The sequence below is a fragment of the Neovison vison genome, chromosome 6, assembly GCF_020171115.1.
Source record: "Neovison vison isolate M4711 chromosome 6, ASM_NN_V1, whole genome shotgun sequence".
Taxonomy (NCBI): Eukaryota; Metazoa; Chordata; class Mammalia; order Carnivora; family Mustelidae; genus Neogale; species Neogale vison.
The window spans coordinates 134,019,576-134,036,776 of NC_058096.1; the positions used below are offsets into that span (position 1 = coordinate 134,019,576).

General features: G+C 43.2%; 1 protein-coding gene across 1 annotated transcript in view; it reads left to right on the forward strand.

Moving 5' to 3' along the window:
- The first annotated feature begins 15,873 nt into the window (after positions 1 to 15,873).
- MFSD14C (major facilitator superfamily domain containing 14C) overlaps positions 15,874 to 17,201 on the forward strand; it is a 57,985-nt gene continuing 56,657 nt past the window's right edge. Inside the window, exon 1 of the mRNA XM_044252403.1 lies at positions 15,874 to 16,281. Coding sequence (XP_044108338.1) covers positions 16,168 to 16,281 — 114 coding nt within the window. The 5' untranslated portion in view covers positions 15,874 to 16,167. The remainder of the gene's footprint in view (positions 16,282 to 17,201) is intronic.

Genomic DNA, 17,201 nt, shown 5'->3' on the forward strand with positions numbered 1-17,201 from the left:
TTACAGAATACAAGATAAATATTATCAATCCTGACAGTACAAAACTAAAGATACTGATTAAAAGGTAAAGGTGGTAGGTGGTGAGTCAAAGAAAGAAAGGCCGAATTGTTAATAGTCTCATGTAATACAGTGGGTAGTCAGGAGACATTGTGTAACTTTTCTGTAACAGGAAGGAGTATTTTAAGTGTGCTGCTTATTTAGATGTTGCCAATATAAGAATTAAAGCAACTATCAAAAATGGGCATACCCTCTCTCAACTTGATAAAGAACATCCTTGAAAACCTACAACTAATATAATACTTAATGGTGAGCAACTAGATGCTTTCCTACTAAGATCAAGAATAAGGCAGGCACCTGGGTGGCTCAGTGGGTTAAGCCACTGCCTTCAGCTCAGGTCATGATCTCAGGGTCCTGGGATCGAGTCCCGCATCGGGCTCTCTGCTCGGCAGGGAGCCTGCTTCCTCCTCTCTCTCTCTCTCTGCCTGCCTCTATGCCTGCTTGTGATCTCTCTCTGTCAAATAAATAAATAAAAATCTTTAAGAATAAGGCAAAATTATGTGCTCTCACCACTTCTATTTTATATTGTATTAAATTCTAGCTAATGCAATAAAGTAAAAAAAGGAAATAAAAAGTATACAGATTATGAAGGAAGAAATAAAACTGTCCTGGCTGTAGGATGGCATGATTGTCTATGTGGAAATCCAAAACAATAGCAACAAAAACCTCCCTCCTGTTACTAGTAAGCGATTAAAACAAGCTAGAAGGATACTAGGCTAATATAAAAAGCCAATTGCTTTCTTCTATACTAGCAATGAATAATTAAAATTTGAAATAAAAAACACAAGACCATTTACTGGTAAACCTCATGTCCACACAAAAACCTGCACACTAAAGTTTATAGCAGCTTCATTCTTATTTTTAGTACCAAAAATTATACCTAGGTATAATGCTAACAAAGTATATGTAATATATATGTGAGAAACATAATGAAACTCTGATGAAAGAAATCAATGAAGATCCAAATAAATGAAGAGATATTCTATGTTCGTGGCTAGAAATATTCCATATTAAGTACGTCAGTTCTTTCTAACTTGACATATAGATTTAACATAATTCCAAACAAAATCTCAGCAAGCTATCTTGTGAATATTGAAAAAACTATTCTAAAGTTGATATGGAGAGGCAAAAGACCCAGAATAACCAATTCAATATGGCGAAGAACAAAGTCAGAGGAGTAACTTTAAGACATAGTATAAATCTAGAGTAATCAATACAGTGTGGTACTGGGGAAAGAACAGACAAATAGATCAAGGAAAGAGAATAAAGAGTCCAGAAAAAGACCCACACAAACATAATCAATTGATCTTTCAGAAAGGAGCAAAGGCAATTTAATGGAGAAAGGATAATCTTTTCATCAAATAATGCAGGAACAATTGGACAACCAATGCAAAAAACAAACCAAAAAACCCCACAAATCTAGACAAAGACCTTACACCTCTCAAAAATATTAATTCATGGATCATGGGCCTGAATGTAAAATGCAAAGCTAAACATCTGAGAAACAACCTAAGAGAAAATCTGGGCGACTTTGGGTGTGACAATGATAAATCCAAACATTTTTTTGGATAGAGTGCCAAAAATGTGATCTATGAAAGAAAAACGTGATAAGTTGGACTTCATTAAAATCAAGATCTTCTCTGCCAAAAGACAATGTCAAAAGAATAAAAAGATGAACCACAGACTGGGAGAAAATATTTGCAAAAGACACATCTGATAAAAGTACTATTGTACAAGATATACAAATAGCTCTTATAGGTCAATAATAAGAAAACAACCTAATTAAAAATAGACCAAAGACCTTAACAGACAGATTATGAAAGAGGATATGCAGATGACAAGTAAGCCTATGAAAAGATATTCAGTCTTGTATGGCACTAGGGAATTATAAAATAAAACAACAATAAGATGCAACTACATACCAATTAGAATGGCCCAAATCCAAAATCCTCATACTGCCAAAGGCTGGTGAGGATGTGGAACAACAGGAATGTTCGTTCATTGCTGAAGGGAATAAAAAATGATACAGTCTCTTCAGGACAGTTTGGCAGAAATACACTCTCATCTTGTGATCCAGCAGTCATGCTCCTTGGTATTTACTCGAAGGAGTTGAAATGTTCTATCTGTATAAAACCTGCCCAATAATGCTCATAGTAGCTTTCTTCCTAACTGCCAAAACTTGGAAACATTCAAGATGTCCTTCAACAGGTAAGTTGATAAGCTGGTACACCCTGGTAATGGAATTTCATTCAGTAATAAAAAGAAATGAGCTATCAAGGCATGAAAAGACATGGAGGAAACTTAAATGCAGATTGCTAAGTGGAAGAAGCCTGTCTGAAAATGTACATAATGTATGATTCCAACTATATGTCATTCTGTAAAAGACAAAACTACAGAGACAATAGAAAGATCAGTAATTGCCAGGATGAGGAAACAGAGAGAGGAGTAAATACATAGAGAGCAGGGCACTTTTAGAAATTATTTTCTGACCTGTAATGGTGGATATATGTCATCCATTTTAAAAAAGTTTTACTTATTTATTGAAGAGAAAGAGAGAAAAAGAGCATGGTGGAAGGGGCAGAGAGAGAGAGACAGAGAAGCAGACTCCCCTCTTAGCAGAGAGCCTGATGCAGGCCTCAGTCTCTGGACCCTGAGATCATGACCTGAGCCAAAATTAAGAGTTAGACACTTAACAGACTAATCCACCCAGGAGCCCCTATATCGTACATCTGTTAAAACACACAGAATGTGCAAGACAAAGAGTGGATTCTAATGTAAACTATAGATTTTCATTAATAATAATTTATACATATTGGCTGATTAATTGTAACAAGTGTATCACACTAATGTAAGATGTTTACAATAAGAAAATCTGTGTTGGGAATGTGGAATATAAGGGGGTTTATAGGAACTCTCTAGCCTAATACATTATATATCTGTTTTCAGTAAACTTTCTTTTCTGCTTTGGTAATGTGATTCCTTTCCTGAATTTATTATCATGTATTTCTTTCAGTTTTCCATGATTGGTTTAGGAATAGTGTATTTGGATTTTAATTATGTGATTGCCACATTTCAGGTGAGATGAATGGTACTTCTTTGAGAATACAAGAAATGTAATATTTGTAGTTTCTTCTTGTCCTCTAAACAGGCTCATGAGTCACAGTGACAGTTATTTACATATACACCATTTTTCTCTGAGAAAATAAAAGGGTATCTATCTTGCTTTCTCTTGAAGAAATGTTAGAGGAGAAACAAAACGCCAGGTGGTGGGTATTAAAAAGCCAAGTCTAAACAAAGACCATTTTTGTTTAGAGAGAATGGTTAAAGAGTTCCAGTGCAATTCATTCATTCATTCATTTGATCAACAAATATCTATTTAACAAGACTGTATGCCAGATTCTGGAGAAGCTGTGGTGACACTCTCTTTTCCTTCAAGATACTGTGCTCTGGTAAAGAATTCCATCAAGTGATCTGGCAATTATAATGAACATAGCAGATGCTATGATAAGGAAAAAGGACTGTGCTATGGATCTTGGCATTTAAGAATTCTGAAATTACTCCCGCATGGCTGGGGTTCGTCTGCCAAGGTGGGAGTGGCATGAAATAAACCCTGAGAGGCTGGGTCATAAATGACATTTGCCTTTATCCTGAGGGATTTGAAGCAGATTCAAACCCTTCTTGTATTCCAGGAAAAACTCTCTTGACCTCCTCTCTTATTCTTGATGACCGTGGATGCAGTTCCTCAAATGCTCTCACCAACTTCATACAGGAAGAATCTAAAAGTGCCTCACCCTTCTTGCTTCCTGACTCCAGTCTTATCTGTGAAAACCTCTAAGCATTCATGCAAGGGCACCATGCAAGTACAAAGTCCTACGAATGCCTTATGGAGCAATCCTTGACCACGTGGGAATAAGAAATAATAAATAAATGCTTCCCTCTTTCTTTCCCCAGGATAGTTCTGAGATGTATTTCATAAGACTACTCAGAAGTTCCTGTAGAAGAGAGCATCTAGTTTTTGTATTCTTGTATTGGTTTTCCCTTTTTCTCCGTTTCACTCTTTCTTCCCTCACTCTTACCGCCCTAGGATCACATTACCATATATATTATCTTCATGTTAGCTATTGTCTCTTCTTTGCTTTCTAAGAAAACCAGGATAAGACACACAGGCAATGACATGAAAGACATATAATTTTTATAAATTACATATAATATTACATATAGATATTGATAATAATAAAATATTATTACATATAATATATTATATACCTCATGTACATTTATATATACTAGAATGAAAACCTTGGAGGACACAGATGAGGGTGTTAATAGAGGCAACAAGACAACCAGGTAGAAGTTTTTATGGGAAGGATAGAAATAAGGTATAGTTTCAGGTTTATGAGGTTGGAGAGGATTTTTAAAGGGAGCTAAGCAGGCAGATGGTACGATATAAGAATGATATTCTTCTGAGATTAACCATAGACAAAAACTGGCTGTTTATTTTGCAGGCATGGTTGTGTAAGGGACTATTTAGCCAGAGCAGCGCCACCTTGGTTGAACAGCCATTTTGCTGTTTATGCAGTAAAACTTAAACTGACCGTGTCCCTCCACCCACCAAGGGGAACTTACTTAAAAGCAAGTCTGGGAGACCAGTAAAATATGGCCGACCAGTTTCTGATAACAGAGCTCAAATACAAGGGCAGGTCAGATCAGGTGGCAATAACAGAGCCCAAATGCAGGGATGAGTCAGGTCAAGTGGAGACATCCAATCAGTGGAGTATGCGTATTGTCTCCCTAGCTACCAAGGAGTGTGGGCCCTGCCTTTTTGGGGCCTTTTGGGCACCAAATCTGCTGACCAAGGAGATAGACTAGTTCAAATAGCTACTATGGGGTGAACTGTAATTCAATTGGCCACCTGTGTGTGACCTAGCATGACTGTGCAGCTTTCTCTGTGTGTTGCTACCTCATTGGCCCTGTGCATGGCCACACTCAACCACATAGCCTTTGCTCTATAAAAGTTGGTCTTTGAGGCTGGGGGTGGTCGCCCTCTCTATAAGAGGTGGCCCCGCACGGTCGGTTTGATTCTTCATGCTTGGCATGAAATAAAGCTTTGCTTGACTTTCACTTTGTATCAGTCTTGCTCCTTTGATTACAGACCTAACAGTTGTAGGTTAAGTTTCCACAATGAGGAAAGTGATTATCCATTACATGTTAGATTATGGCTGTGAGGATGATTTGGGTTTGATCAAGCTAGTTAGTAGAAAGGACCACAGTTTTAAGAACTTCAGAGTCTTCCTAAAGGAATCCTATTCAAACATTTATTTAGTTTGCTATGCCATGGATGATGAAGTTCTAGAACCTAGGTGAGGTTCAGTGGGCTGAGGTCCAGAGCCGATGACCAAGAAAGAATTCTTGAGACATCTTTGGTGCAAAATGGTGGTTTATTAAAGCACGGGGACAGGACCCGTGGGCAGGAAGAGCTGCTGTCCCGGGTTGTGAGGGATGGCAGGTTATATACCTTGCGGTTGGGGGAAGGTGAGGGGAAGGGAGGTTTCAACGGAGTTTTCATATGTTAAAGAGGCCCTACAAGGTGCCAGGAGGAGGCCTTGCCCTTGTGGCTTGATCAATGTATTAACATCAAGATAGTTGGGATATTCTTGGTGGGGTATTATGATCCTGCTATCATTTACATTCTCTTCTACCTCAGCCTCCTCCAGTTTCGTTTATGATGGGGAGGGAGACATTAGGGCTTGAGGAACTGAGAGTTATTTACCTCTGGAAATTTGTGCTATTGATAAGGTAACCTCTCTGTTTGTAGATCTCCAGGACATTTGTAGAGCAAGGGAGATTCCTGTCTTGCCGGATTGTGATCTCTGCAAGTTAACTATCTGTCTATGGCAGTCAGGGGTGCCTGAGGAATGCTACACATATTACGGAGGGGAGCAGGTGGAGAGGGGGGTGCAAGGCACCAGCTTTTGCTTTGTCTTCAGCCAGCCTCGTGCTCCCTCATCAATGGACATTGTATCTAAAATTAAAACATGGATGTGAAACTATATTTTGTCCTTTTAGGTAATACACATTCTGAAATCCTAAAGTAATAAGTATTTTTAGAATTATTTCTTGTCCAAGACTCTTTATTATGCTTTATACAGCTCCAACATACCTATATTTTTATATTAGTATAGTCTAGAATCATCTATCATAGGCTAGAGTAGTAAAGGAAATGCCAGAATCAATTTTACTTGTAAATAAAAAAGTCTGACTCCTATAATTCTCTTTTTAACAAGATGGCCGTGCAATGAAGTGATCTTTCTTTCTTTTTTTTAGCCAGTGCTATTGTCTTTTAATGACTTGCACATCAAATCTGATTTACTATTTCACCTGGGCAAACACTAGTACCAGAATGGCAGGCAAGCTAAAATGATCTCTATCAGAAATACAAGCTGGGAACTCTTTTTTTAAAGGACCATCTTGGGTTCTTCTGTCCAGGAGTTGTTCTTCTCTAAGTCTGACCAAAGAAAACCTACTGTGCATTGTACTTTGGCTCTTTGAACCGTATAATAATAGATTCTAACTTGAACAAGTGCATGCATATGAAATAAACCTAATGGCTGGGCTAGTTTACCACTTAGCCTTTTCTCACTATCTTCTTTTTTCCCATCCCTTTTTTATTGGATGCTTCAACCTCATTAGTATTTCAGAAAAAAACTGGGTCCTGTCTGTCATTTTTGTTGTTGCTTTCCTTTTCCTGGCAGACAGAGCTTTAAGTTTCAATAGAGGAAGTGGGGAGGGATACAACACATTCAGAGTTTATGAAAGACCTTATTTACCATAAAGTGAAGGTTTCCAGATACTCTGGCCCTGTTTTCTTATGCTCTTAAGTCTTTGATAAGAATTAAGAACTCCTGCCAGGGCTACAAAAGACACTGAGAGGTGCCTTTCAGAAGGCACTACATGGTGTTCTGAAGCTGTTCATTTATTACTGTTATGCCCCAATAATGGGTCCGTGATTAAAGGAACGAGACTCATAAAAAGCGAAGGTCAAGCAAAGCTTTATTTCGTGCCAAGCATCAAGAATCTACCCGAACGTTCGGGGCCGCACCTCTTCCCAAGAGAGGGCGACCCTTCTCGGTTTAACAGGCTAGCTTTTAAGGGCAAAGGCCATGCGGTCAGGCCTGGCCACGCACAAGTGGCCAATGAGATTGTAACACACACAGGAAACTACACAGTGATGCTAGGTGACCAATTGAGTTACAATTTACCCTAGTAGAAATTTGAACCAGCCTATTACACCTTGATTGGGATTGGCGCCAAAAGGGTTCCCAAAGGGCTGGGCCCACACTCCTTGGTAACCAGGGAGACAGTATGCATGCCCCCCAGTGATCGGATGTCTCCATCTTGCCTGACCCACCTTTGTATCTGGGCTTTGTTACCTGTAAACCCCTGGGGGAAGGGGGGCAGGGACAGTTTATAAATAGGTCCTTACAATTACAAATGGTGTTGAGGAATACTACACCGAGGAACAGAAGAATGGGGAGAAACTGTTAATATCATAATTTCCACATGGGCAGTTCTGAGAGACAATTGGATGTGCACACTTGAATATTTTTCTGTTAACGTCCTTGCACTATTTTTTCAAAGCATGCCTTGCAGCTTCTTTTTTTTTCTTTTTTCTTTTTTTTCCAATTTATTTATTTTCAGAAAAACACTATTCATTATTTTTTTCACCACACCCAGTGCTCCATGCAAGCCGTGCCCTTCTATAATACCCACCACCTGGTACCCCAACCTCCCACCCCCCCGCCACTTTTTAACAGAATTACTTATATTTATAACACTCTCCTACTCAATTACAGTTCCTTAAAATGGTGGCTCTCAAATATTAGTGGGACTAAGAATAATAGGAAAACCTGTCAAAAGAGTTTAGCGTTTGCATCTTTGATATTCTCATTCAATACATCTAGGATGAGGCCCAGAAATGTTTAACAAGACCTCCGTGTAATGGTCTGTGAAATACCTTCAGAAATACTTGCCTAGAGTTCAAGTCTCTGTAGTACTCAGGCCATAGGTCCATGCAATGTACATAGAGGTACTCAATACACGTTTGTAGATTCAAGGCAAATGGTTTGGGTAGGTAAAACCCCACTGGAGATTCAAGTTCAATATATTACTCTCAGAGATGAGGCTGAAGCTCTAGTGGGTTGTATATAAACTACTTATTTTTGATAGAAGGATAATGGCATAAACAGCTTTCAAACTTGGGGGAGGGAAATTGGCTAGAAAAAAAAGTGAGTAAATAAATCACGCTTTCCATTCAGGTACTCTTATAGATAAATATATATATAAATAAATATATAAATATATATAAATATAAATATATATATATATATATGAGTGCCTGAATGGAAAGCGTGATTTATTTACTCACTTTTTACATTGCAGAAGGATGGATGTAAGGAGGAGGAAATGCATTCATTCCTTGCTGTTTGTGGTACATTGTGAAAAGGGTAAAGGATGTTTGATTTTCCCATTCATTGCTGTGTGTTTCCTTTGTCCTCCCCTTGTTTCTTTTGTGTACTGTTAACTAGGGGTTATGAGATCTGCTCTTTAATGCCCCTCCTCCTTTGTTCTTCTGCCACAAGGTGTGAAGCCATTTGCTTATTTGTCCTTTGCTCAGAGCTACCTGTAGATAGGCATGCACAAAACAAAGGAAAATCATATCTTGTCCATCAGCTCCTCACACATTCAAAAGCTGTACCCTTAATAAAAGAAGAATATTTCACTCCCTCTTTGCTCTTTGAGGGACGTAGGGATTCATCATGATCTGAAAAGATATCTCTGATAATTATTTTAATGTAAGTAATGTGGAAAATATCTTTTATTTTTAGAGTTTTGCTAATGCTTTCAACTATTGGAAAAAATTAATATGCTACTTTCTTTCATCAAAACCATTCACTCTTCAGTTTATTTAAATGTCGTTAGTGTGGAGTGCTTCAAGTTCTAAGTAGGAAAAAAATGACACTGAAAAATCAATGTGGATAATATAAAGACAAAAATATATATGGATTATTCTGCTTGGAATTGTTAAATGTTCAGTGGTCATTAGCTTCTGATTCTGTTTCCAAGTGAGAAAAGGCAATAAACATTCATATTCCAATCAGGACATGTTCTGTGTTTCTCTCCTTTTTCAAATCCTAAGAATATATCTGTATCTATATACCTTTATGTGTATATAGATACACATATCTTTTGATAACCACTCAATAACAACTTTAGACAAAGCTGCTCATTTAGTGACACTGTGTTAAATCATAGCAGCTCTTAGAAACAAAATTGGCACAAGTATTTTTGCCTGTGATTAAATTTACATATCATCTTGCTATTGAAAAAAAAAATCAAAGGCATGAAAAGCATCCCTCCAAAACAGCACAGTGCAATGGGGATGCTCATTCTATCTGGAGTCTGTTGTTTGGGCCAGGGCTGTCACTATCCTATAGTGTCTTCATTTATTATGCTAATTGACTTTCCAAGCGCAGGCAGGAGGGTATCTGCCTAGTGAATTATTCTCGATTGGGGGGCCTTTAAAAAGTAAACCTATTTTGTGCCCAAACAAAACCAAAAACCAATGTGTTTCTTTTCAAAGATGGGAGGGTCAATACCATGGTTGTTTTGTTCCCATCCAGTTATGTAACCGTGGGGACTTGTGTCTTTGTTTTCAGGATTTGTACAAAACACATTAAAGCTAAACAATAGGTGGGAGTCATAGAAGCAACCCTCGAGCTGTATCTTGGAGTACGCCCTCCTAGGTTTGGGAAACTCCAATTAGTTCCAACTCAAGTGCTGACTCCGTGTGTGTGTGTGTTTAGTTAGCTGGCATGCAACACACTTCCCCCGGGTTGTTTCATTTTTCCTGAGATCTGGCGAAGGGTAAAGGGTTGGAGCCACATGGTACAAAGCATTTGATTAATGTTTAAGTCACCGCTCTCGCTGTCAGAGCTGCCTCCCCTCCAGCCCCGGCCGCATGAGGCTGGAGCCGCGGGGCACGGCGTGCAGGTCCCGGGCCGGGGCCGCCTCTCCCGGGATTTGTCTGCTCAGAGCTTCGCGCATCCCGCGCCTGAGTTCCAGCGAGCGCCCTCTCCTCTCCCAACACCCCAGACTCTCCCCAGCCTGTAATGTCGCCCGTACCTCCTCGGGCTTCTCAGAGGCAGCAACTTTCCCCTCTGGCCGGCGCGGGGCCGGGCGCCAGTCGGCTCGGGGAATAGCGCGCAGCACAGCAGCTCTGCGTCCCGCCACCCACCATGACCCACGGGAGCCGCTGGGACGGCTGCGCCCAGAGCGCCAAGGACCTGGAAAAACAGCTTGCTTGCGCGTGTGCGTGCTCAGCGAGCTCCAGAAGACCGAGTGGGACTATGTGGGCACGCTGGAGCTCCTGGTGTCTGACAGTGTGTCCCCGCGCAGCGACGCAGGGTGTGGCGGGCGGCGCGGGGCGCGGATCCCAGAGCAGCCGCGGGTGCACGGCATTGTCTGCGGGGGTACGGGCGCCGCTCCCGGCGTCGCGGGTCCAAGAACCCGCGCATGGACACTCTACTCGCCCGCGCGTGGACCCCGGCCGGGGACTGTTTCCCGCCTGGACACGGAATAAGTTTGCCAGGGCCTTGGACATATGCGGGCTTGAAAAGTTAGCTCCAATGGGAGAAGGGTCTTGTCCCGGGAATCCCTGCTTACCCCACCTTTCCTCACTCTTTTTACCCCATTCCCGGCTGCCTTGTGTAATTTTTTTTACCCTCTTCTCTTCTGCTCCTGAGATCTTAAGACTTTGGCTTCGGGATTGAAGTCAGCTACTACATTCAGGTACGTTTAGTTAAAAGAAAAAAATCCTTGATTGTTTTGGAGCTTGAGTTCATTACTCAGATTAGATGGCAGTGAAGTCCCTTTAGTTACAATAATCTTTGAAACACAGGATTCTGGCAGGGGGTAGAGAACGAGCAGCGGGGTTACGATCTCTAGCAGCTGTTTGATATTAAAGCCACCTGAGGTGCTCACCCTGTACTAGCCCTGCAGTCTCCTACCCCCATCCTCCATCCCCGGTTTAAATTTGCTCCCTGCTCAGCTTCTGGATTCTCTGTTCACACTGAGCCCAGTAGAGCAGTATAATAAAACTAGTGTCAAAAAACTTCAAGATTTCATAGAAAGAACTGGCAGGAACTTTGTTTCAAAGTTTCAGCTTGACGTATTGGAAGCCTGCTCTGGAAACGTTTTGTTCATTTTAGAGCCAGAAGGGGCAAAACTGAGTGAAAGAGACATCTGAGACATCGCTCAGAAATTGAATTTTTTTTCTATTCGTTGTTGCAAAGACAAAAGAGTTTGAGCATTGGCTCATTTCCACCCAGATGCCTGGGAGAGCATAGGACTGAGGAGCTCTTAGTCTTTGCAATCTAACTCACATCTTCAAACCTTCTGCTCCTTCCACCTCCGTGTTTTATGCCTCCTGGTCCAAAGGGAAATGTTTCAAAGGCCGAAACTTCCCGCTCAGTGTTCTGTAAGATGTAAACTTTCTGCTTATAATTATGGTAGAGGAATTCACTTCTTTGCTATGTCAAGAAGGAGAGAACAATGTTTCAACACAGGTTGACTTCTGATTGACTTCTCAAATTAAAATCAGTATACCTGAGCCCCTGGGGCAACATCCTTTGGAAATATTTAGATATTTGAGAAGATATGGGTAATTGGTGATAGATTGGATTGTTGTACATGTTGGGCTGGCGGAAAGGGCTACTTAAGATGGCGAAAGTTCCCACCACAAAACCTGAACTCGGACAGGAGAACAAAGGCCCAAGATGGTGAAAGTTCCCGCCACAAGACCTGAGCTTGGACAGGAGAACAAAGGCCCAAGCAGGAATCTGAGACCCTCCCGCCCGGCCTCCCATGGACCAAGGGGACCCTGACAAGCAGGAATCTGAGACCCCCTGGCCCGGGCTCCAGTGGACCAATGGGACCCCGACGAGCAGGCAAAATATCCAAATAAGGGAAACTTGCCAGAAGACCCCTGAGCTCCCCTCGAGACCCCTTAAAAGTCCCCTCCTCCCTGCCTTGGGCACGACTTCCGCCACTCTGGTTTCCAGAGTCCTGGACCCTCGCCCAAGGGTGCCCACCTCCTCCCGGCACAACTTTACCGGCTCCCCTTCTCCTGAGCCCCGAAACTTCGCTGGAGAGTGTTTTTAATAAATCTTGCCTTGCACCCACTTTGCCTGGTGTTGTGCTTATCTCGCCGGAAAATCTTTACAGCACACTTCCATGAAGCGATGTCAAAAAAGCATGTTTTTAAGATTTTAGACTCTTTTTAAAAGGCTTTATTTATTTATTTGAGAGAGAGAGAATGAGAGAGAAAGAGAATGAGAAGAGGGAAGGTCAGAGGGAGAAGCAGACTCCCCGCTGAGCAGGGAGTCCAATGCGGGAATTGATCGTGGGACTCCAGGATCATGATCTGAGCCAAAGGCAAACACAACCAACTAAGTTACCCCAGGCATCCAAGAAAAAGACTCTTACCTCTAGAGAACACACTAACAGTTACCAGAATGGAGGTGGGTGGAGGAAAGTGTTGAATAGGTGATGGGGATTGAGGAGTACACTTGGGACCACCCAATACGATTTCAACAAGAGAGGAAGTGTAAATAGCACGTTAAAAGAGGCAACAAAGTCAAAGGCTTCTGCAAGGTCTCTGTGTGTAATATTTTCATGTTACTCAACTCTTCCCAGAGGCACTGAATGAGGAAAGACAATATCCAGAAAGAGAAAATAACTGAGAACTTTACATAACAACTGCAACTAATTATCTCAATGATCTCTACATACATATAATCATATAATGTGCTCTCTGTAATCATCACAACAGTCCCAAGAGGGTGGGTATTAAATACCCACAATTTGTAAATGGGGAGAACGAGGATTACGGACTTTAAAACACTTTTTCGAGGTCACACAAGCAATAACTGGTGAAATAGATCCCAGCTCAAGTTGGTCTCTCAACTACTACTGCTACCACTCCCTTTTGTCTATTTCTTAAGAGTTTCCAGTGAAAAACCACAAGTGTGTGTGTGTGTGTTTTATATTAAGTATCTGATCCACACAAGCCTCAACTATCAATTCCAGCTAAAGTTCTAAAACTTGACATAGACATACCAGGTAAAAACAAGAGGAATGCACTTATTTATAACTCTCTGGTATGTCACTTGTTCCACTTGTCCCTATGAACATTTCTGCCTTCCAGAACAGGATTAGCAACACACAATATACTGTATGAATCCAGTAGAATGACGTAGGAAAGACTTCCAATACATACCATGGGGCTTTTCTTCCTAAATTCACCCTGTTTGAAACAGTATTAACTGGCTTAATTTCTCCTACAAGCATTCACTGACCATCTCTTACATTCTGGGCACTGAGCCAGGCCATGGGACTACAAAGCTAAGTGAAAGAAGTTCCTTGTTCTAAAGAAGTGTCTGGTATGATAGGCAGAATTCTAAGATGGTCCTCACGATTGTTGTACTCTAGTGTACACATGCTGCATTACCCTTCCACCAGACTGCAGGCAGGACCCGTGAATACATGAGATATCACTTCTGTGTTGAGGTTACTCATCAGTTGACTTTGGGTAAATCAAAAAGAAGATAATCCTGGGTGGACTTCATCTACTCAACTAAGCTCTTTCAAAGAAGGTGAAGTCTCAGAGAGATGTGGGAAGGAGCAAACTGCTGCAGAGAGGACCACTCGGCAAGTAACAGAACAGCCTCCAGACGCTGAGAGGAGTAGCTGACTAACAGCCAGCAAGAATATGGGTCCCTTCATCATAGGACCACAAGGAAATGAATTCCAGCAATAACTTGGGAGAGCTTGGAAGCAGACCTTTACTTGGTTGAGCTTCCAGATGAGTATGTAGTCAGCTGACATCTTGATTTTACCCTTGTGAGACCCTCAGCAAAGACAGTTAAAATCTGCCAGACTTTTTCCCCACAGAGACACTCAGATAATACACTGGTGCTGACTTAAGCCCCTAAGTCTGAGGTAATTTGCTATGTAACAATAGGAAACTAGAAAAGTATAATTCATTATATTTTTTTAGATTGGGAAATTGGTCTGTTTTCTTTTTCTGATTATAAAAGTATACTATTACATATTCATAGCCCCAGATCAGAAGCGTATATGAAAAATATTTTTAATCCTAGAGCCAATCATTATTAAAAAATATTCATTCTTTTTTGATTAATGTTTTTTAAAATGATCAAACATTATTGTTTTACAATCTTTCTATGCTACAATATTGTATGCATATTGGAACTGTAAGAAATAAGTTTCTGTTGTTTAAACCATCCACCCTATGGTATTTTGTTACGGCAGCCTGAACTAAGACACCAAAGTTAAACTAGCTCAAGGCCTGGGAGGGATCTAAGCCAGTGTGCAGACTGTGTCAGAGCACACAAAAATCTTTAAGATTGTGCACGAACTGTTTGAAATGTTAACTTTAAAAATAAAACTGCCAGTTATTTGACCAGCAAAAATGGGTTTATTCAGAAATATCAGAGAATTGCAATCCAGGGCAAGCAAGGAAGCTCGTGTTAAAACCACAGACAAGCCCCAAGAACCAGAGAGGAAGGTTCTCTTACAGAGAAAGTTGGGAGGGCTGTTATGAAGAAAAAGTCCACTGGAGTAAACCAAGGGTTTGAGGTACAATGGTTTTTCATTGTTTGGGCTGGTGGAACTGGGGAGAGAACCCTTCTTCCTCCTGCTGGAATAAGACAGTAGCTAAAGCACCATAGACTTGCAAGGGGAGTCTCTCTCTGCTGGGTCTACAAATGATGTTCTGGCATGGGAGCTCAAGCTTCTGATTTCCTTTTACTAACTCTCATAGTAATAACACAAGCTGTAAATCAACGGTGGACTGATTGGACATATTTTATTGTTAGTTAAGTCTACCTGGGCTTCCCTAATAAGGAGAAAGATGTAAGGTCTTCAGGGTTTCAAGCTAATTCCTCTTCTTTCAAGGAGGCATTGAATGCTCAACCCTTTAGCAGGAAAAAATATTCTGACCTTATCTGTACTCCAAATTGGTGCAATAGTCCTACCTGTTTGTTACCTTAGCTTTGTAACTCCCAAGTCACTTACCTTTTGAAGCTTGGGTTGGCACCTGCAAAACAGAGATGTGGTATCTTACAAGGTCCTTTATGGCCAGTAATCACGAGTGCAGCATTTACGAAGCCCGGCTTAGTATTGTTTATTTCTATACATCATCACCTTGCCCAGAACAGGCTATTATCGTTATTTCAGACGTAAAGTTCTGTGATTCTGAGTAACCGGTTCATATCCGCCTCGTTGGAGCCATCAAGTAGCTACTGACTGGAACAGGGGCTTGCACGTTTCCTCCTACTGTCCTTCCCACGCATCCCCCAGCCTCACCGAGCTCCCCAGCAGCTTCTGTAGATTTGGGGGAGGAACATGATATCTTAGATACAGTGCATACAGCACTTTCCCAGTTCTGGATTCCCGACCGGGGTGGGGGGAGTTTTTCCCGCGTCAGAACGTGTCCATTCTGTACCTGACGAGGACACAAGGAATCATCCCAGAGCTGCCGTAATTACAAAAATCCCGCGCCTCTAGGTAGGCTCGCCACACTGGGCGGTGTCTCAGAAAACAGAAAGTTGGGTTGGGGCGGTCCTGGGAGATGACGTACTTCCGGCGCGAGGCAGGTCTGGAGACGCAGAGGCGGGCCGAAGTGGGCGAGGCGCTGCTGAAGAAGGCCTTGGGCCCTGGCCCGGAGGTTGAAGCGGGAGTTTAGGCGCGGGGCAGGGCGTCCTGACCCTCCCGGGCGGCAGCCGCCAGCCGTGAGAGTGGCGGTTTTTGCGGCCAGCGGCGTCAGTAGCTACTGCGGTGCCTTTGCCGTCTCCTCAGCGACTCCAGCCGCAGCCACCCTTCCAGCCCTCCGCGTCACGACTGGCGCTGCCGCCCGACGGGCAGGCCGCCGTGGGCAGCGGAGCCCATGAGGGCGCGGGCCCTGCCGCCGCGTTTGCGGCGTCGCCGTCGTCCGAGAGCGTCCCAAGCCGGCGCGGGCATGGCCGCGGCATGAGTGCCGAGCCGACGCCGCCGCCAGAGCCGGAGGACCAGGCGGCGTCGGAGCCCGCGGCGGGAGCCATGCCAGAGAAGCGCCCGGGCGCGCAGAACGCCGGCGGCCTCTCGGTGAGCGCGGACGTGGGTTCCGGCCGCGGTGCTCAGCCGGAGGCCCCTGGTCAGGGGAGCCTGGGCGGGGCCCTGGCGCTGGGCTGCGCGGTGCAGGCAGGGTCCTGCGTCCCCCGCGGTTGGGGCAGACATGGAGCGGCGGCTTTGGCTCCGGCTCTCGGAAAGCCCGTCCTTCCCGGGGTCGACCATTGGATTCCTCACCACTGGGCTTTCCCAGCGCCACTGCTGGCCACACCGAACTCGAGGGGGTTATTGTTTCAAAGAGCGCTAGACACAGGGCCCCGAGTACAAATAATGTAGTTCTTTCAAGAATTTCCAGATGTGTGCCTGGCGATGAGATTTCCGTGGTGCGTTTCCTGGCCGAGCCTGCATGGACGTGTAGGGGCTTCAACCGGGAAGTTGGCTGTGGAGGCTGGGCAGCACCTCTGCCGCTTCTTCCTCCTCCCCGCTGTCGCTCCCTTGCAGGGCAGGATCTCGCAGCCAGCTGCTGAGGCCCGGGCCCAGCTGCGGAGCGTGTGCAGGCCGGGCTCGCGCCCCAGTTTTACGCCAAGTTCAGGCGGCTTCCAGGCCCTGACCTAAGTGGCCCAGATTCGGCAGAGCAGGCTTTGTTAGTGGCGCTTTGGTTTGCTGTGGTGGAATACTTAGCAGAGAGCCAGTCATTTCTTAAAGACTTTTGGAGGCGGGGGGAGTGTATTTAGGACAGGAAATACAGAAGCCTTACAGTGACTAGAAACTAACACAAAGAAAACTAGAAATTTTAGGAAAATTAAGTGTATGCAGTTGGCTTCACATTTGAGCTTAGGTCTTTGTATTTACTTTTAAAAAACGCTACATGATTCTTCCTTGGTGAGGTGAGTCTCCATTAGGAGAATTGGGAGGGTGGGTGAAGTAGGAGCAGTAAGTAGAACGGAGCCAGAAGA